This window comes from Rhinoraja longicauda, chromosome 6 (genome assembly GCF_053455715.1).
Source record: "Rhinoraja longicauda isolate Sanriku21f chromosome 6, sRhiLon1.1, whole genome shotgun sequence".
NCBI lineage: Eukaryota > Metazoa > Chordata > Chondrichthyes > Rajiformes > Arhynchobatidae > Rhinoraja > Rhinoraja longicauda.
Window position 1 is genome coordinate 16,130,287 of NC_135958.1, and position 18,419 is coordinate 16,148,705.

The following is an 18,419-nucleotide window of genomic DNA, read 5'->3' on the forward strand; positions in this document are numbered from 1 at the left end:
CGTACAAATGTGCGTGTTGAATGATAACGTATTAGAAGGATTAGAGAATGGTTAATGGAATAAAAAAGATAGGAGTAAATGCCATAGTGTTCAGATTAACACGCAGTCGCCAGTGGGATGCAGTGTACTGTGGATCACTTCTTGGTTCTCTGCTTTCACAATCTGCGTGAATGACTTGGAGGTAAAGGGTAATATATCCAAGTTTTCCGACTGCAAAGATGTCAGTGGGTGAGCCTATTGGAACCAGCGGTGATTCTTTTATTAGCTTTAAAGTAGTTATGGATATGGACAGGTGTGCCCACAAGTTAAAGTTCTGAATTGGACAAGGCCAACATTTAATATTAGATGGGAACTTTCCAAAGTTGATTGGAGTAGGTCGTTTGCAGGCAAGGGAACATCTGAAAACATCTGGATGCTTCAACAAATGTGGAGAGAGTTCAAGTCATGCATGATCCCATTGGTGTGAAGGACAAGGCAGCTGGGAAGCCTTGATGGAAAGATAAATTGAGGCTCAAGTCAGGAGAAAGGAGGCGTGGGCAAGGTATTCACTGCTAGGAAGAACCCTTTGGGCCCAAACCATTCCTGCATTGGTGCAGCACCCTCTCCTCCCCCCTCCTTCCCCTCCCTCCCTCTCCCCTCTCCCTCCCCCTCTTGCCCCTAGGGTTGCCTCTCCTGCATTGATGCAGCACCCTCCCCTCCCCCGCCCCCCACTCCCCCTCCAACTCCCCCTCCCACTCTCCCTCCCTCACTCCCCCTCCCCCCCACTCCCCCTCCCCCCCACTCCCACTCCCCCCCACTCCCCCTCCCCTCCCCCTCCCTCCCCACTCCCCCTTCAGCTCCAACTCTAGTCCTCTTTAATTTGAATCTCATCAACCTATCTGTAGGCATTATATCTGCATTACTGGGTCTGCATTACTTGTCTCCTTGTCTTGTTTGATGTTGCTTTACTCATGTTGTTTGTATCGTCTGGACTAGTGATTGAAGTGCCTGCATCCTAACCTCTTGCAGTCTGTTACAGTTGAAACGCCAATATGTTTTTCCATTTAAGTAGGCCAGAGATGGAAATTTGGGTTAACTCAGGACATCTTTAAACCTCTAAATTGTGAGGAATCAAATTTGATCAGAGTTCTGAGAGGCACATTCGCAAAATGAGTAAAGACGTAAGCTCAATTTTGAAGATCACTTTCAGGCCAGTGAAAGTTATCTGTTCCTATGGTAACGGTTCGCACATCATCAGTTCGTCAGCAGCACATTGATGCAATTGCTAAGGTGTAAAAAAATTTGCTCCCATATAATTTAGTGACACACAAACTCCTCCACTGCTTTGCCACCTTAATGTGAATTACTTGTTCTCTTCCCAGCCCACGCTCATTAAATCCTTCCAAGTCACTGGAAGAAAAAGGTCTACCGATGGTGTGTTTGGTACTAGACGACCCGTGGATCCATTGGGTTCCTGTTGTGACGCAAGAGACGTTCAGTTATTTCAAATTCTGTCTCTTCATTCCTTCTGGGCGTACAGCTGCCGGGCCCGACAAATCTCCCCCAACTGCGCATGCGCGGATACCGGGCCGGGCAACCCTCCCCCAACCGTGCAGGCACAGTTGATGGGCCCGGCAAGTGGGAGCGCACTGCGCAGGCGTGACTGCCACGTTGAAACTTGTCCCATTCACAGTGTAAAGTTTATTAAAGTTTATAAATTGAATTACTTTTAAAATATAACGAAACGATACTGCACACCGCAGGCGAATGGTGCCCCTAAAATTGTTGCGCTATCGTGTACTGTTTTGGCAGTATTTCGGGAACATAACATACATATATACATATAAGATGAGACTTTTAGTTATATAATAATAGATTAGACGACCCGTTGGGTCTCGTAGTTACTAAAGTAGTAACTGAGCAGCAGGCGGAGCGGGCTGTGTGGCGGCTGGTTAAATTATTTCCAGACTCCTCCTCCCACAGAATCAGTCAGACCCCCCACATCCCCCTCCCCTGCAATGCACAGCAAGATCCCAGTTTATATTTAAATAACCCTTGCATTTGAACCACATCCCCAATCGGCTCCAAACCCCTCCTGCATTGGTCTCCACCCTCCCCAAAAATCAGTCAGACCCCCCACATCCCCCTCCCCTGCAAGAGATTAATATATATTAATAGATATACAATATAACATTTTATATTCTTACATTATTATAGTTTAAGTATTATTATTATTATTATTATCATTATTATTACCCTGGAGGTGTGCGTGTGTGTGTGCTGCGCTGCCCGCTGGGGATTGTAGTCCAGTTATGGTCCAGGGCGCTGGAGCCATGCGGGAACAGGGATTGCACTTCCCTGCAGGCAGCGTGACGAGAAGGAGAGTGGCCGCCATTGTTTTGGAGTCGTCAACGACGCCGTCGGTTGAAGTGGGCACTGGAGGAGACTGAGGGGAACGATGAGACAACAGGGACGACGACCATCTTCCTCCTGCTTGGAGTCTTCCCCGGGGCGGGGGGGGGGGGGGGGGGAGGAAAGGGGAGAGGGAGCCACTCTTGGTGAGACCGCACCTGGAGTATTGTGTGCAGTTTTGGGCTCCTAATCTGAGGAAAGACGTTCTTGCCTTAGAGGGATTACAGAGAAGGTTCACTAGATTGATCCCTGGGATGGCGGGACTTTCATATGAAGAAAGACTGGATAGACTAGGCTTGTACTTGCTGGAATTTAGAAGACTGAGGGGGGATCTTATAGAAACATATAAAATTCTTAAGGGGTTGGAGAGGCTAGATGCGGGAAGATTGTTCCCGATGTTGGGGGAGTCCAGAACCAGGGGTCACAGCTTAAGGATAAGGGGGAAGTCTTTTAGGACCGAGATGAGAAAACATTTCTTCACACAGAGAGTGGTGAGTCTGTGGAATTCTCTGCCACAGAAGGTAGTTGAGGCCAGTTCATTGGCTATATTTAAGAAGGAGTTAGATTTGGCCCTTTTTGCTAAAGGGATCAGGGGGTATGGAGAGAAGGCAGGTACAGGTTACTGAGCTGGATGATCAGCCATGATCATATTGAATGGTGGTGCTGGCTCGAAGGGCCGAATGGCCTACTCCTGCACCTATTTTCTATGTTTCTACCCCGGCCCAGCCGCCATTGTTGTTGGAGTTGTTGGCGACGCCATTGGTTGAAATGGGTGTTGGAGGAGATAGTAATCTCATTTATGACCTGTTGGATTCCCATAGTGACGTCGAACACGGAGGTATTACTGCGCAGGTGTGGCTGACGGGCACGGCAAGTGGGAGCGATTTATTAAAGTTTAAAAAGTGAATAACTTTTAAAATATAACAACAATTTGAACAAAACTTGCTGCTGCACACCGCAGGCGAACGGTGAGTAAGGTGGGCCTAAAACTGTTGCGCTATTGTGTACCGTTTTGGCTGTATTCTAGGAACATACATACAAATATATACACATACAAGATGAGAGAGATAGATAGATAGACAGACAGACAGACAGTTTCCTTGTTATTGCACTTCAGGTATGGTTAAGTCCATCAATTGAAAACAGAACAGCTTGGTATTTATTTACATTGAATTCATTTCTCAGAGTTTTACTTCCCCTGTATGTATGGTGAACCCTTCATTCGGGCCCGTTGATGTTGAGAGGGGATGGGATGGGTGGTGGGGGGGACGGGAGGGGGCAGTGGAGGGGGTGGGTGGGAGTGTGCTGGGCCGAGCCCCGGGGATGGCCGACGGTTCCCCAATGGCTCCGCGCCTCTGCAGTTGGGGCCCATTGATGTTGGTAGGGGATGAGTGTGGAGGAGAGGGGGTCATTGGGGGTGGGGGTGAGGGGATGGGGTGGGGGGAGAGGAGTAGGGGGGAGTGGGGTGGAGGAGAGGTGGGGGAGAAAAGGGGGATTGATTAGGTTAGTGGGGGGGGTGAGGACGCTAGACCAATACAGGAGAGGCTTTGGGTCCACGGCTCACTCTGGCTGCACCGCTGGCGCCACGGGGCCGAGGTGAGTGCCACCCTCTCCCCTTCCCTGCCTCCCCTTCCATGTCCCCCCCTCGCCCACCCATGGCTCCTAAAAAAAGCTGTTTATTTAAAAGAAAAAACACGATTTTCCCAAGTCACCATGGAAACCCTACGAGGAACGGGCCCAATGGGTCCACTTGGTCTAGTTCCAAATATATCTTGACTTAAAACCATAAACAGTGTCTGCAGGCATAGAAATAGGCTCTGCTTTCATCTCTTAAAAATATCTTTGGTATTATGGATCCACATTGGTGCAAAGTCAAATATCCATATTCCACATCATGGCTGCTAACCTTCTGAAGCAGGTCACCAATTTGGAATAATTTGATGTAAGCTATTTTGTGTTTATCTTTAAAATAGAGGAATGGAATATATTTAGATTTTCGATTAAAATCAAACAGGCAGTATGAATGAACTTGTCTTGTAAATGAAACACGTTGTATATCAGTGTGATTTATCTTTTAGTATTTTAAATGTAATGACCTGAATATCAATTGACCTCCCCTTTAAATATTGGTTGCTGCAACTCTGAATGATTTCCCCTTTAAGCTTTGGACAGTGTATCAGTCTGGCCGCCCTGTCACAGTAACACACTGCAGGTTCCACCTACTGGTTAACTGGGCAGACACTCTGGAATTGGAGTCGAGGAGGAACTGTTCCCCAGCTTCCCTTATCTCCTTGGGGATTCAGCAGGATTCTGCAATCCACACTGAAGTGGGAAGCATGGGCAAGCACCACATTTTAAAGGGTTAGTCTTGCGGAGATCTGAATCTTTGCTGACTTTCAGAAAGGAAGATGTCTTGCTAAATAATCAGCAAGTATCCCAGTTGATGTCTGGAAATGTTGCTCTGTTGTTGCAGGATTTGACTGGCACCGATTGGAAATGGCTGGCATGCAAGAGATCCGAATGACAGAGGAAAAGCCTCTGCTGCGGGAGCAGATGTCAATGGTGAGTCATTGTACGAAATGATTTTTAAAAACAAATGTCCCAGTAACCCTAACGTGAGTCGCTCTTCTGAGAGATGTAAGTGCTTGTATGTCTTATCAGTAACTGAATTATGATATTGAAATTCTTTCCCCAGAGCTTTACAAAGCATGTCTGTTCCTTAATTATAATTCCTTTCCATTCTAATTAATGCATGTCCACATATGTCTGACCAGTTCTTTTAAGAAAGCTTGTTTTAGCTTTGCCCTAGTTTCCATCAATGCAGCTCCAGTCTGCTGTACTGGTGAACTTGAGAATTTTAATTCTGTTTGTTAAAGGAGAGTCAAGAAATGAAATGCTGGTGTCAGCTTTTAAAAAATATTGTAAAAATTGAACTGGTTTACTAAAACCTATTTTAGGCCTATCTTGTTATTCTGTCCTGTATGTAACAACAATCCCTTTTATATTGTGACTTAATAAACCTCTGGTTTTGCCTTTCAAACACTCAGACGTTTTGCTACTTTCTAGGGCAATGTTGGATTAATCCTGGCCTTGCGATTCTGTGGTGGAAATGTTACCTGCCACTTGTCAACACATCTGCATGTTATTTAGTTTGTGTTCTGTGCTAACATGGACTGCTTTATTATCAGACAAAATCAGTGTGGAGCTGAATTCCCTTGAACTGCCAGTGTATGGCTCCATTTGACTGAATGGCAGAGGAAAGATCTAAGAAACAGCTCAAGATACTTCAGCCAAAGACCTGAGATTCCTATGGAGAATTCCTGCAATAATGCCTCAAACATCTAATCACTTCTCTCCCAGAACCAAATGCATTTTTCTTTGCATCTAGTCTGACTCTAATTATTTAACTGATTTCTCTTTTTCAACTTTCACTTTCTGCTTTTGTGTCTTGTTCAGTGCAGTACTGTCTTGTATCTGAGATGTCTGGATCAAGGCCATGAGGAGGGAGATTAGTATGAACATTTGTAATTTAAAGACAAACATTAGTACCCCCGCACAGGCAATGGAACAAATAGCCTGTTTTTTAAATTGTAATTGTTTTTGGCTGGAGCCCCTGACTGGGTGACAGGACATATTAGTGTGGGGTGATGGCAACACAAAATTTAATCAGGAAATGTAGAAATTATGCATGCTTTAAATGTGATTTTTCCAAGCATTTATTTTACTGCGGGTTACTTTTTCATTTTTCTCAGTACGGTACTCAAAATCACAAGAGTCTTCAGCTGGAACATGAGTAATTTTACCAAGAATATGCAATTGAATCCACGAAGATAATCTTACTGAGAGGCTCGGATGAAGCAGTAAGCATTTAACAGCCAAGCTCAAGCTGTTCTTTGTCCTTTGGTCCTGAGATGTTCAATATCCTCTCCCACACATTCCTTTACAAAATATAAATAGCATGTTTTTTTAATCACAAAGATTAAGGCAGCTCCTTGTTCCTTGCAAAGAATATTTTCCTCAGCACATGCGGTTGCTAAAGTCAAAGGCTTTGATGTAATGTTCGGTCAATGTGTTATGACCCTCGCCAAAAGATAACTTTTGTGATTATAATCATGCAAAATAAATTTGGAATGGCAATGTTGCTGCTCTGTCTATCTATGAGGAATATTGGCCCTGAGAGTCTTGTGCTTCTGTGCCAAGAATGCAGTACGAGCAGAATTACGGAGTGCACAATTGGTTCAGGAAATTGCTGTGCTAATTCCTAGTTTCTTCCAGGTTTTGCAGTTTCTGAAGGATGGTGTAGGGGTAGTTGCATTAAATGTCTTTGTTCTCTCCCCCCCTAAACTACTTCCTCATCACCTAGTAACTCTAATTGGATCCTAAACCATGAACAAAGTTGCGAGAGAGTGTAGATTATACTGTCATTTGCATTCAACAAAATGGGACAGTAAATGTCAGTAAGTCAGATTTGAAGAGATGTCCTTTGCCAAACAGTGCTTAGGTTTATTATTGTCACATGTATCGCATACAATGAATAGCTTTGTTTTGCAGGCTATCCAAACAGATCAAATATACTATACATAACTACAATGAAGTCAAACTCAAGTACAATAAATAAAGCAAAGCGGGCGATAAGGAGTGCAGAACATATTCTCATCTTGTAACACATCAGTTCCATAGACAATGTCCAATAGGGTAGAGGTAAATCATCCACTTATTTATTTGGATGGTGCAATGTGGGAATGCTGAACACTACATTCCTATTTTATTGGGGCAAGGTAAGATTTTCCTGTCAATCCTCAAGTGGAGTCTGCATCATCTATGCCAATATCTACACCATTTTTTTTTTTAAATGCTCACTTATTGAATCTAATGTACTCTTCCATGTGTGCAATGTGAAGACGGCTTCAGTGATAGGAGTCTGAAGGTACCAATACCCAGACAATTTTGGGTATTTAATGATTAGGCAAAAGAGAAATGAAACGTTAACTTATAGCTAAAGTAACTTCAATGGTCAAACAATATAATTATCTAAATCCAAGGACTTTGGGAGGTAGTGTGAAGATATATTGTATAAGACAGAAACTGCCACACTCTATCTTCCATTCAAGCTTCGGTTCCATAAATAACTTCAGTTCTGAACCTTGATCCTACCCTGCCTACATTTTGTGCTCTATCTCAAAACTTGCTTTATTCTCATCCAGCCTCTGAGATGCTTTGGCCTCTGCCCTCAGTTCCAGAAATGTCCCTGTTTGCCTCTTTATATTTTCCCATTCCTGGTGTGTCTCCAGACTGAAACCCTAAGCATTTCCATCACTCTCAAAGCATGGTTTTACTTTCCATCAAGCTTATTTCCCACAAAATATACCGGTGGTTTCATTTCTGGCCCATGCACTGAATTTATTTGCTGCAGCACAATTAAAATCCTCTAATACTTTTACAATTAAATATCTTGTTTACAAAATTCATCTGTGCTATTTTGTTTGGGTACTGTATGTGAAGATTTTGTTTTTTAAATTTTTAATTTTTGGGGATACAGTGCAGAAACGGGTCCATTGGCCCACTGAGTCCGCGCTGACCAGCGATCCCCGCACATTAACAGTATCATTCACAAACGAGGGACAATTTACAATTTTACTAAAGCCAATTAACATATTTGGAGTATGGGAGGAAATCGGAGCACCCGGAGAAAACCCACGCAAGTCACAGGCAGAATGTACGAACTCCACACAGACAGCACCTGTAGTCAGGATCGAACCCAGGTCTCTGGCGCTATAAGGCAGCAACTCTACTGCAGAGCCACCCGAGGATTTTCTGAGTAGGATGCACAGATGTGATTTATGTTGTTCAGTGTCAAATGATGTATGTGAGATTGTCCTAATGCAATGTTGATATGATGTTACCTTGTCAAAATGGACCTCAACATGATAGTTACTGCTATATTTTCAACTCTGATGGAAAACCTGATGTTTAACAGCAGTATGCCCTCTTGACAATTGAATGGATTAATTAATTAATAATTTGCTGATAATTTATTTTAAGGAACACTGGTTGTAGAGAAACCTTAGTTTAAGTTTTTAGATCCCACTATAGTCTGTAAAAAGGTGTGACAGCAGTAAGAATCGCGCCAAATATTTTAGATTTTGGCAAACACTTTTGGTCCCAAACATGGAGGCTTTGACCATGATCATTATCTCAGCCTTTAACATGATAAGGAGAAGAGGAAGAGTAGTGCAAAAAGTATTTGAGGATCCGCTTTTTACATTCTCCAGTGTTTGAAGGGAATATGCTTCTCAGTGATCTGACAGATAGTACAATTTTTATCTGCAGTCACAGATCAAGACTTGACTGCTGTGCCCTCATTTTCAGCAAATGTGTGAGAAGAAAAATTGGCTGCAAAAACAAAGGGATTCAATATCTGGCTCTTGATTCTAGTCTGCATCCCATGCACAAAAAATGAATGCACACACAGCATTGTTTTGTCATCTTGTAGGCAACCATCCTCGCCTTCCCTCTGACACCCTCCACTATATTGTCAGTTTACAGTACCTTTGACTCAGCTGATTAATTTCACTACATATGACCAATCTCTCATCTCTGTCCCCCATCAGAATGGCCCAAAGGCTCATTGTTTCAGTAAACAGAAGACCAATGGTTCCCCTTTTCTATCCCCCTCCCCCCCCCCCCTCACCTGGTTGAACTAATTTTCATATAGAACAGTTTCTTTACTTCCATCTGGTTTCTGCAAATCAAAGTATCGCTCTGGGAACTGGTACTGGTCCACGTTATACCCAAAGTCCATTTGGCCCCCCTCTGGTTATTTTATGGTACATTTGATAACTGTATTGATGCTGCTTCCTGCTTTTCTAAAACCTTTTGCCCATTTCTGCTCTCTCACTTTTTAAATAGTCCATCTGAGTCTTCCATAGAAACATAGAAAATAGGTGCAGGAGGAGGCCATTCGGCCCTTCGAGCCAGCACCACTCATGGCTGATCATTCACAATCAGTAACCTGTGCCTGCCTTCTCCCCATATCCCTTGATTCCACTAGACCCTAGAGCTCTATCTAACTCTTAAATTCATCCAGTGATTTGTCCTCCACTACCCTCTGTGGCAGAGAAATCCACAAATTCACCACTCTCTGGGTGAAAAAGTTGCTTCTCACCTCAGTTTTAAATGGCCTCCCCTTTATTCTAAGACTGTGGCCCCTGGTTCTGGACTTCCCTTTTTTTTTAAAATCTCTGCCTCCACCATGGGAAAGATCAGGAATCAATATCAAGTGCACTGGCTCCCAGAGCTTTATCAGAATATTTTCATAATGGGTTCCTCAAAATCATGGATGACTTGCTTCTACTCCCATTGCTTTTGATGAGACCAATGTAGAAAACATCCTACTGGGGTGCATTACAACAACATCTCTTGCCTAGATCGCTATAAATTGCAGAGAATTAGATGGTTTTTAGTAAGGCATTTGATACAGTCACTGATGGTAAGCAGCTCCAGAAGATTAAGATGCATGAGATCCACAGTGACTTGGTTGTATGGATTCGGGATTGACTTGCTCACAGAAATCAGAGAATTGTGGTGGATGAGTGTTATGGTTGCTGGCAAACAACATTAACCCTGTGGATCCCTATATGCATGTGTATATGTGTGTTCACACACCACACATCAGTTAGCAGATGTCACCAAAATTGGTGGAATAGCAATCCGTGAGGAAGAAGGTCAAGTATTCTGTGGATTATAGATCAGCTACGGAAATGGGGAGAAGAATGGCAGTTGACATTTAATCTGTGAAAATGTGAGTTATTATACTTTGGGAAGTTATATAGTTAATGGCAAAACTTAACAACATTGAGATACAGAGGGATCTTGGGGTCCAAGTCCATAGCTCACTGAAAGTGGCAACACACATCGATAGAGTGGTAAAGATGCCACATAGAAACATAGAAAATAGATGCAGGAGTAGGCCATTCGGCCCTTCGAGCCTGCACCGCCATTCAATATGATCATGGCTGATCATCCAACTCAGTATCCCGTACCTGCCTTCTCTCCATACCCCCTGACCCCTTTAGCCACAAGGGCCACATCTAACTCCCTCTTAAATATAGCCTGCTTGCCTTTGGTTGAGTATAAGTGTCAGTAAGTCATGTTATAGATTTATAGGTCTTTGGTTAGACCCCATTTTGAGCATTATTTGCAGTTCTGGTTACTCCATGACAGGGAGGATGTGGAGGCTTTGAAGAGGGTGCAGAAGAAGTTTACCAGAATGCTGGCTGGATTGGAGGGTATTAGAAATAAAGAGAAGTTAAACAAACTCGGACTGTTTCCTCTGGAATGCTTTGAGACTGAGGGGAGGCCTTGTAGATATACAATAAACCCCCGATAGACACAAAATGCTGGAGTAACTCAGCTGGACAGGTAACATCTCTGGAGAGAAGGAATGGGTGAAGATTCAGGTCGAGACCCTTTTCAGATCCGACCCGTCTCAACCTGAAACGTCACCCATTCCTTCTCCCCAGAGATGCTACCTCTTCTGGTGTGTTACTCCAGCTTTTTGTGTCTATCTTCGGTTTAAACCAGCTTCTGCAGTTCTTACCTATACAATAAACCCTCATTATAACGGACCAAATGATGATCCGTTACTGCCAATTGTCCATTATAACCCAGTAAGGTATTATCACTGTATGTAGTTGAAACAAAGAACTGCAGATGGTGGTTAATACACAACAGATCACAAAGTGTTGGGGTAACTCAGTGGGTCAGGCAGCATCACTGGAGAACATGGATGGATAATATTTGTACCTTCAGACTGATTTAGTCTGCTGAGTTAGTTGGACACTTGGTGTTGTTTCACCTTTAAACTAAGTTGCTGCTGGTCTGCACCAGTAAGCCTTTCATCACCAGTTGATATGGCTCACATTGTAGCTCCTGGGGACGGCGGCTGCCACAGACAAGACGTGCTTGGTCACCATGGAGCTCCCTCCCCTCTCATCTGCTGCTGCTTCCAAGGTGGAGTATGTCAGCAACTCCGGGGAGGTGGAGGAGGCAGGAGTGGAGGATGGGGGGCAGAAAGGCTGAGTGGACAGAGCAACAGTCTAGTGCGGAGTGAACAAACGATGGCTGTCAGGAATGCAGCAGTTGGTGGGAAGTTGGGAGCTTCATGGTGACTGAGCACATCCTGTCAGTGGTGACAACTCGAAGAAACCGCTGTTCCCAGGGGCTACAACGTGCAATGTCAAGGGACCGTGCAATGGGTGAAGGACTCGCTGGTGCACCTTGCATGTCAGGGGTAGCGTCGGAAGCCTTGGCTCCAAGCGGCCGGGGAGATGGTGCGAGTGAGCGTGGGCTGTTAAAGGTTCCATTAAAATGCGGGTTTACTGTATCTAAAATTATGAAAGGATGGAAATGTCGAAGAGCAGAGGTGTAGGTTTAAGATGAGAGAGGCAAAATTTAAAGGAGATGTGCAAGTTCTTTACATTGAGAGTGGTGGATGCCTGAATGTGCTGTCGGGAGTGTTGGTGGATGTAAATAGGATAGTAGAATTTAGGTAGGCACGTGGATTTGGAGGGAATGGGTCACTTTGAGGCAGGGGAGATTAGTTTAACCTGACATCATGTTTGGCACATGTGGGCTGAGCAGCCTTTTTGTGGTCTGAAGTTTTGAATTTTTCAGTTGTGTATGCAGCCCAGTCCATTACATGATCCAATTTCCCACCTTCCATCAACTCCACATGCTTTCACACTGCCTCAGGAAAGCAGCCAAAATAACCAAGGTCATTCCCTCTTCTCCCCTCCCCAAAATAACATGGGATTTTGCAACCTATGGAACCTATGGTCAATCCTCCTTGACCATTTATTCTTATTAGTCAAAGAGATGCTTCCCAAGTTGTAGTGTGTGTTCTGTCCACTATTTGCACAGTGGGCATGATTTTCACTGTGTGCCAACTTCAAGGGAAAAGCAAAGAGTAAAGTCAACCAGTGTAAATGGCCTTTGTTGAACATGCAAAATGTTATTGTTCTGTTATTCAAGATGGAGTGTCCAGAATGCTTCTCAAACCTGTAGAAATTCTGCTTCCATTGTGAAAGCCAAGACTTTCCCAACAGAAAGATAACAAACCTCCTCTCCATAAACACCAATGTCAGTCATGTTTGTATAATTGCACAACTTTTTTTCCTCAATCAAGAAAGGCTGAGAAATGTAGTGCTATACTGCACCTCGAACAAGTCTCCTGATGGTGTGGAGAAAATCTACAGGACAAATGGCAAACAGTTCAGCCAACGTCTATGTATTTTAATCCCTCAAACTACAGAATGCTGGTACTGCTTTACCTCACATGCATTCTGCATTAGTGTAGCTCTAAGTCTCTGTCAACTGTTTATAGGTCTGCATAGGTTATAAAGCTTGTATTGTGACTGAGAACACTGAGAAACGAAGTTTTAAATAGAATTGGCTTCAAGCAAGACATAACAGAACAATCAATGCATGGATAGGCCTGTCGTAGAAACAATTGTTCCATTTAACTGCACCAAAAAGGAACTTGACAAACGTGTGTAGGAAAGAACTGCAGATGCTGGTTTAAATCGCAGATAGACACAAAATGCTGGAGTAACTCGGCGGGACAGGCAGCATCTCTGGAAAGAAGGAATGGGTGACGTTTCGGGTCGAGATCCTTTAGTCTGAAGAAGGGTCTCGACCGGGAACGTCACCCATTCCTTCTCTCCAGAGATGCTGCCTGGTTTGCTGATTTACTCCAGAATTTAGTGTCTACCTTTGACAAATGTGTGGCCGGATTTAGAATTAGGATGCAGGAATGAGCATAAACTAAAATAATCAATTACCTTGTGCTATAATACATAATCTTTAGGAAATGGAACTAAAGTGCAGACCATGTAATTATTTTTTTAAATATTGCATCATATTGGTGAATGTGTCCATGCCAAAAGACGAAGGGCTGCACATTTCCATCCAACTTACCAGATTCTGAAGTGCAGATATTCATTTTGCAACACTTGAAATATTTATCTGAGAGCTCTTTTTTAAATGCAATGAGCCTTTGTCTCAACCCAATTTGGACAGAGATTTTCTGACCTCAAATTCTTTGTGTCCATCCACCAATTATTTTGAATCTCTGCTGCTTATTATTGATCTCTCAAGTAAGGAACACTGGTGTTTCCGAGTTAGCTCCCTCGCAATTTTACTTGTCAAGTTTTCATTTAGCCTTCTTTATGGCAAAGAAAACATCCCAGGCAAATCAATGTTATTGATGTTCAAAAAAACTTCCAAAGCTTCAAAGGTCTAACAGATAGTAAAAGCCCCATATTTTGGTTTACTGAAATGGCTTACCTCCACCTCGGGCCTCACTGGTTTCACGATGCTCTGTTCAGTTTGTTTGATCTTATGGGTGTACATCGGGTAATAATGAATCCACTGGCCATGTATCATGAGCACCACTTGGCAAAATCCTGGTACTGGCCCATCGTGTACGAAGAGATATACAATCATTAAACCAATCAAAATTTAAACATTTAGTGTACTGCATATTAATTGCCTCCTACAGAGCAATTCCTTATCCAGCCTTGCAGTGAGCCTTTCTGCTTCTACCAAAACATTAAATGGAAAAAGTTGATTAAGCAAATTTCAGACATGAAAGGATTCCAGTGGTCTCTGGTCAGAGTCTCTGGACTCTCGGAGGTCACATGCTCCTCTGAGTATGCTGCTGTACCTCAGCAACATAATTCCACTGAGCAGCAATCTTTCAGTTTTGAGGATAATGGCGCAGATCCTGAGGGTGCCCGTGGGACAGGTTGTGTTGAATTGGGTTGGCCAAGAGAGGAGGAACTTTCTAAGTTTTGAGAACCCTTTTATTTGTATCAGGTGCCTTCAGGTCTGGTGCATGGCTCGCTCATGCCCTAGAACAAACGATTTCAAATCTTACAAAAGCCCAGAAAAATGAACAAGTTTTTTATTTCCTACCCCGACCATTAGCTGGCAACCGAGAGTGGGGAATTGGGAAATCATTTCTTTTATAGATCTCTCAGGACTTGCATTGCCCCAGATGAAATGAAACAGGCTAACCTGCCTGATACGGTCATGACTTTTAAAGTGTTAATTAGTGTGATCACATATCTATATTTTCAAAGAGCAATGACTGGATAAGTTACCGTTGTCCAGGCGAGCAATGTTCTCGGAAGACTAACCAGTTAATGATACCTACCCCAAGCTGTACGGCGCAATTACTGATGAGTTGTTGGTGGTGTATGTTGGCACAAAGTATTTTGAGTACTTGTGTAGGTTTCTGGAGAGTTTGAATGCCAGAAACACATCCATATCCAATGTGGCTAGACATTAAAGGTAGACCCAAAATGCTGGAGTAACTCAGCCGGACAGGCAGCATCTCTGGAGAGAAGGAATGGGTGACGTTTCGAGGCAAGACCCTTACTACATTAACTTGGTTAGAGCCTGCTATCAGCTATTTCTCCCACCAAAATGGTGTTTGCATTTCCCTGGATTAGGTATGAGTGAAGTAAAATTAGGGCAAACTCTGTCGACTGGTATGAAGTCAATAACTGGAAATTAAAATGTTATCATGAGGTGGCTGCTGAGAACGATTCCGTTTTAATAGTTGGCTCTGTTCTTGCAGTTTGTCACACACTGTTCTAGCTCATCTGTTTGGAATCAGTCACACCTCCAGATATGTCAATGTTTCCTTGAGGATCTTCTCGAAATAGAAAAAGAATCAAATTTTAATGTGGATCAAGAAAATATTTGGAAATTCAGAAGCTGCTTAATTGCAGATAGAATCCAATGTTGCTAATGGAACAGTTTCTAGTCTGCTGACGTTAGTTATCCATTTTGCTTCATTTGGTAGCACCTTGAACACGTTGATCGGATAACACTTGGTGCAGTGCTAAAGGAGTGTTGCACTCTGCGGTGCCACCTTTTGAATAAAATGTTAAATTGAGAACTTGTCAACTTTCCATTAGTTTTTTAAAGATTTACAGCATTGTTCTGGAGAACACCAGGGCTGCCATCCTTGATGTACTAGGCTGTATTTATCGATAAATTAAGTGTTAATTACCACATTGCTGACTGTGGGAGCCTGTGCATAAAATGGCCACCTGTTTTTTTGTTAGGTACTTTTGAATAGAAGGTGTTTTGGAATATTAGAGTCATGTGCAGCACAAATCTGGTCTTCTGTCCCTTCCTCCTCCTGTGTATCCCAGATATATAGTGATACAGGTAATTCTGCTATAAAATTATTGTCTATTTCTCGTGTAATAGAAAATTGTGTTATAAAAACAATTATGTTAATGGGGAAAAGGGGGTTAGAGGCTAGAGAATTTCGAGCATTCAATAACAGTTTTTTTTATCCTGCAGAATTTACAAAAATAAAGCTCTTAATGGCTATGTTTGTTTTCGTTATTGCAAATCAAAAGTTCTAAAGGCTATGTGTTTTTTGTGTTTTTTTGTCTAATAGAGTATCATTGCACAAGTCAGTATTATTGCTTGTCATTTTCAGTGGCCAACTGCTGCGTAGCTGTGTGCTGAAGTGATAATGGTATCTGGTTCCATGGAAACAATTTTTTTCCTGAGTTAGGTGCTTCCAACATGTGCTTTGTATTGTAATACGGTGCACTCCATAATGTTTGGGACAAAGACTCAACATTTATTTATTTGCCTCTGTACTCCCAATTTGAGATTTGTAATAGAAAAAAATCACATGTGGTTAATGTGCATATTGTCAGATTTTAATAAAGGCCATTTTTATACATTTTGGTTTCACCATGTAGAAATTACAGCTGTGTTTATTCATTTCAGGGCACCTTAATAATTGGGACACATAGCTACACAGATGTTTGCAATTGCTCAGGTGTGTTTAATTGCCTCCTGAATGCAGGTATAAGAGAGCGCTCAGTACCTGGTCTTTCCTCCAGTCTTTCAATCGCCTTTGGAAACATTTATTGCTGTTTATCAACATGAGGACCAAAGTTGTACCAATGAAAGTCAAAGAAGCCATTATGAGACTGAGAAACAAGAATAAAACTGTTAGAGATATCAGTCAAACCTTAGGCTTACCAAAATCAACTGTTTGGAACATCATTAAGAAGAAAGAGAGCACTGGTGATCTTACTAATCGCAAAGGAACTGGCAGGCCAAGGAAGACCTCCACAGCTGATGACAGATGAATTCTCTATAATAAAGAAAAATCCCTAAGCACCTGTCCGACAGATCAGAAACACTCTTCAGGAGTCAGGTGTGGATTTGTCAATGACCACTGTCTGCAGAAGACTTCATGAACAGAAATACAGAGGCTACACTGCAAGATGTAAACCATTGGTTAGCTGCAAAAATAGGATGGCCAGGTTACAGTTTGCCAAGAAGTACTTAAAAGAGCAACCACAGTTCTGGAAAAAGGTCTTGTGGACAGATGAGATGAAGATTAACTTATATCAAAGTGATGGCAAGAGCAAAGTATGGAGGAGAGGAGGAACTGCCCAAGATCCAAAGCATACCACCTCATCTGTGAAACACGGTGGTGTTATGGTCTGGGCATGTATGGCTGCCGAAGGTGCTGACTCACTTATCTTCATTGATGATACAACTGCTGATGGTAGTAGCATAATGAATTCTGAAGTGTATAGACAGATCCTATCTGCTCAAGTTCAAATAAATACCTTAAAACTCATTGGCCGGCGGTTCATTCTACAGCAAGACAATGATCCCAAACATACTGCTAAAGCAACAAAGGAGTTTTTCAAAGCTAAAAAATGGTCAATTCTTGAGTGGCCATGTCAATCACCCGATCTGAACTCAATTGAGCATGCCTTTTATATGCTGAAGAGAAAACTGAAGGGGACTAGCCCCCAAAACAAGCATAAGCTAAAGATGGCTGCAATACAGGCCTGGCAGAGCATCACCAGAGAAGACACCCAGCAACTGGTGATGTCCATGAATCGCAGACTTCAAGCAGTGATTGCATGCAAAGGATATGCAACAAAATACTAAACATGACTACTTTCATTTACATAACATTGCGGTGTCCCAAACATTATGGTGCCCTGAAATGGGGGACTATGTATAAACACTGCTGTAATTTCTACATGGTGAAACCAAAATGTATAAAAATGGCCTTTATTAAAATCTAACAATGTGCACTTTATCCACACGTGATTTTTTTCTATTACAAATCTCAAATTGTGGAGAACAGAAGTAAATAAATAAATGGTGGGTCTTTGTCCCAAACATTATGGAGGGCACTGTATGAAGTTCTGTTCGACCGATACTTATTCCATCAAGATTTGTTCTGAGCCTAACCCTGAATTTTGACATTAGTCTAAAATCACCATGGGATGTTAGTCCTTTGTTGCCTCTCCTTTCAATTAAAATTATCAGGTTCAATATTCTAAAGTATCTTGCCAACCCGAGACGTTGGAATTTTACCTCGTTCACTTTTGATTTTTAAAAATCTGTTTTTATGCTAAACCATTGGGAAGTTTCCTCAAAGAGATTAAAATTATCCTTTTTGTGTCCTCTCACCACTTGTGTAAGTACAACTGAGATAACTATTGAGGATCATCATTGATTAAGGGTACAGAAAAATTAATTGCCAGGGCACTCCTTATCCACCACCTAGTGACTCCTGTATCTCTGATCCTTGAATTACTGTGTGGATTCTGTTCATCTAGAGACATAGTGAATATGATCTTCACAATGCATCAGCTCCAAAAGAAGTGTAGCAGTTGCAACACCATCCATACCTTTCTGAACCTCTCAGAAGCCTTTAATTGGAAGGAACAGTGGAGAATCTTCCTCAAATTCAGCTGCCCACAGAAATTAATTTCTACCTTGCATTTGCTTCATGATAGCATGCAACCATGAAAAACCAATTTGGTATTAACATGGCTCTGCCATTGCCTTGGAATTTCTCAGTCTTTTTCATTGCAACATTAGACTTCACCTTCAAGAAACCTACTATATGGAGCTAATCTTCAGAACTAATGGAAACTGTTCAGTCAACTGTGACT

The 18,419-nt window shown here is 42.5% G+C and overlaps 1 protein-coding gene across 7 annotated transcripts in view; it reads left to right on the forward strand.

Moving 5' to 3' along the window:
- Positions 1–18,419, forward strand: part of ndrg4 (NDRG family member 4) — a 111,213-nt gene that overhangs the window by 18,241 nt on the left and 74,553 nt on the right. For 6 of the 7 annotated variants that reach the window (XM_078400551.1, XM_078400552.1, XM_078400556.1 and 3 more), the window contains one exon: positions 4,865–4,953. In XM_078400551.1, coding sequence (XP_078256677.1) covers positions 4,888–4,953 — 66 coding nt within the window. In that variant the 5' untranslated portion in view covers positions 4,865–4,887. Of the gene's footprint in view, positions 1–4,605; positions 4,753–4,864; positions 4,954–18,419 lie in introns of those variants that run through there. The other variant, XM_078400549.1, reaches the window with a different exon arrangement.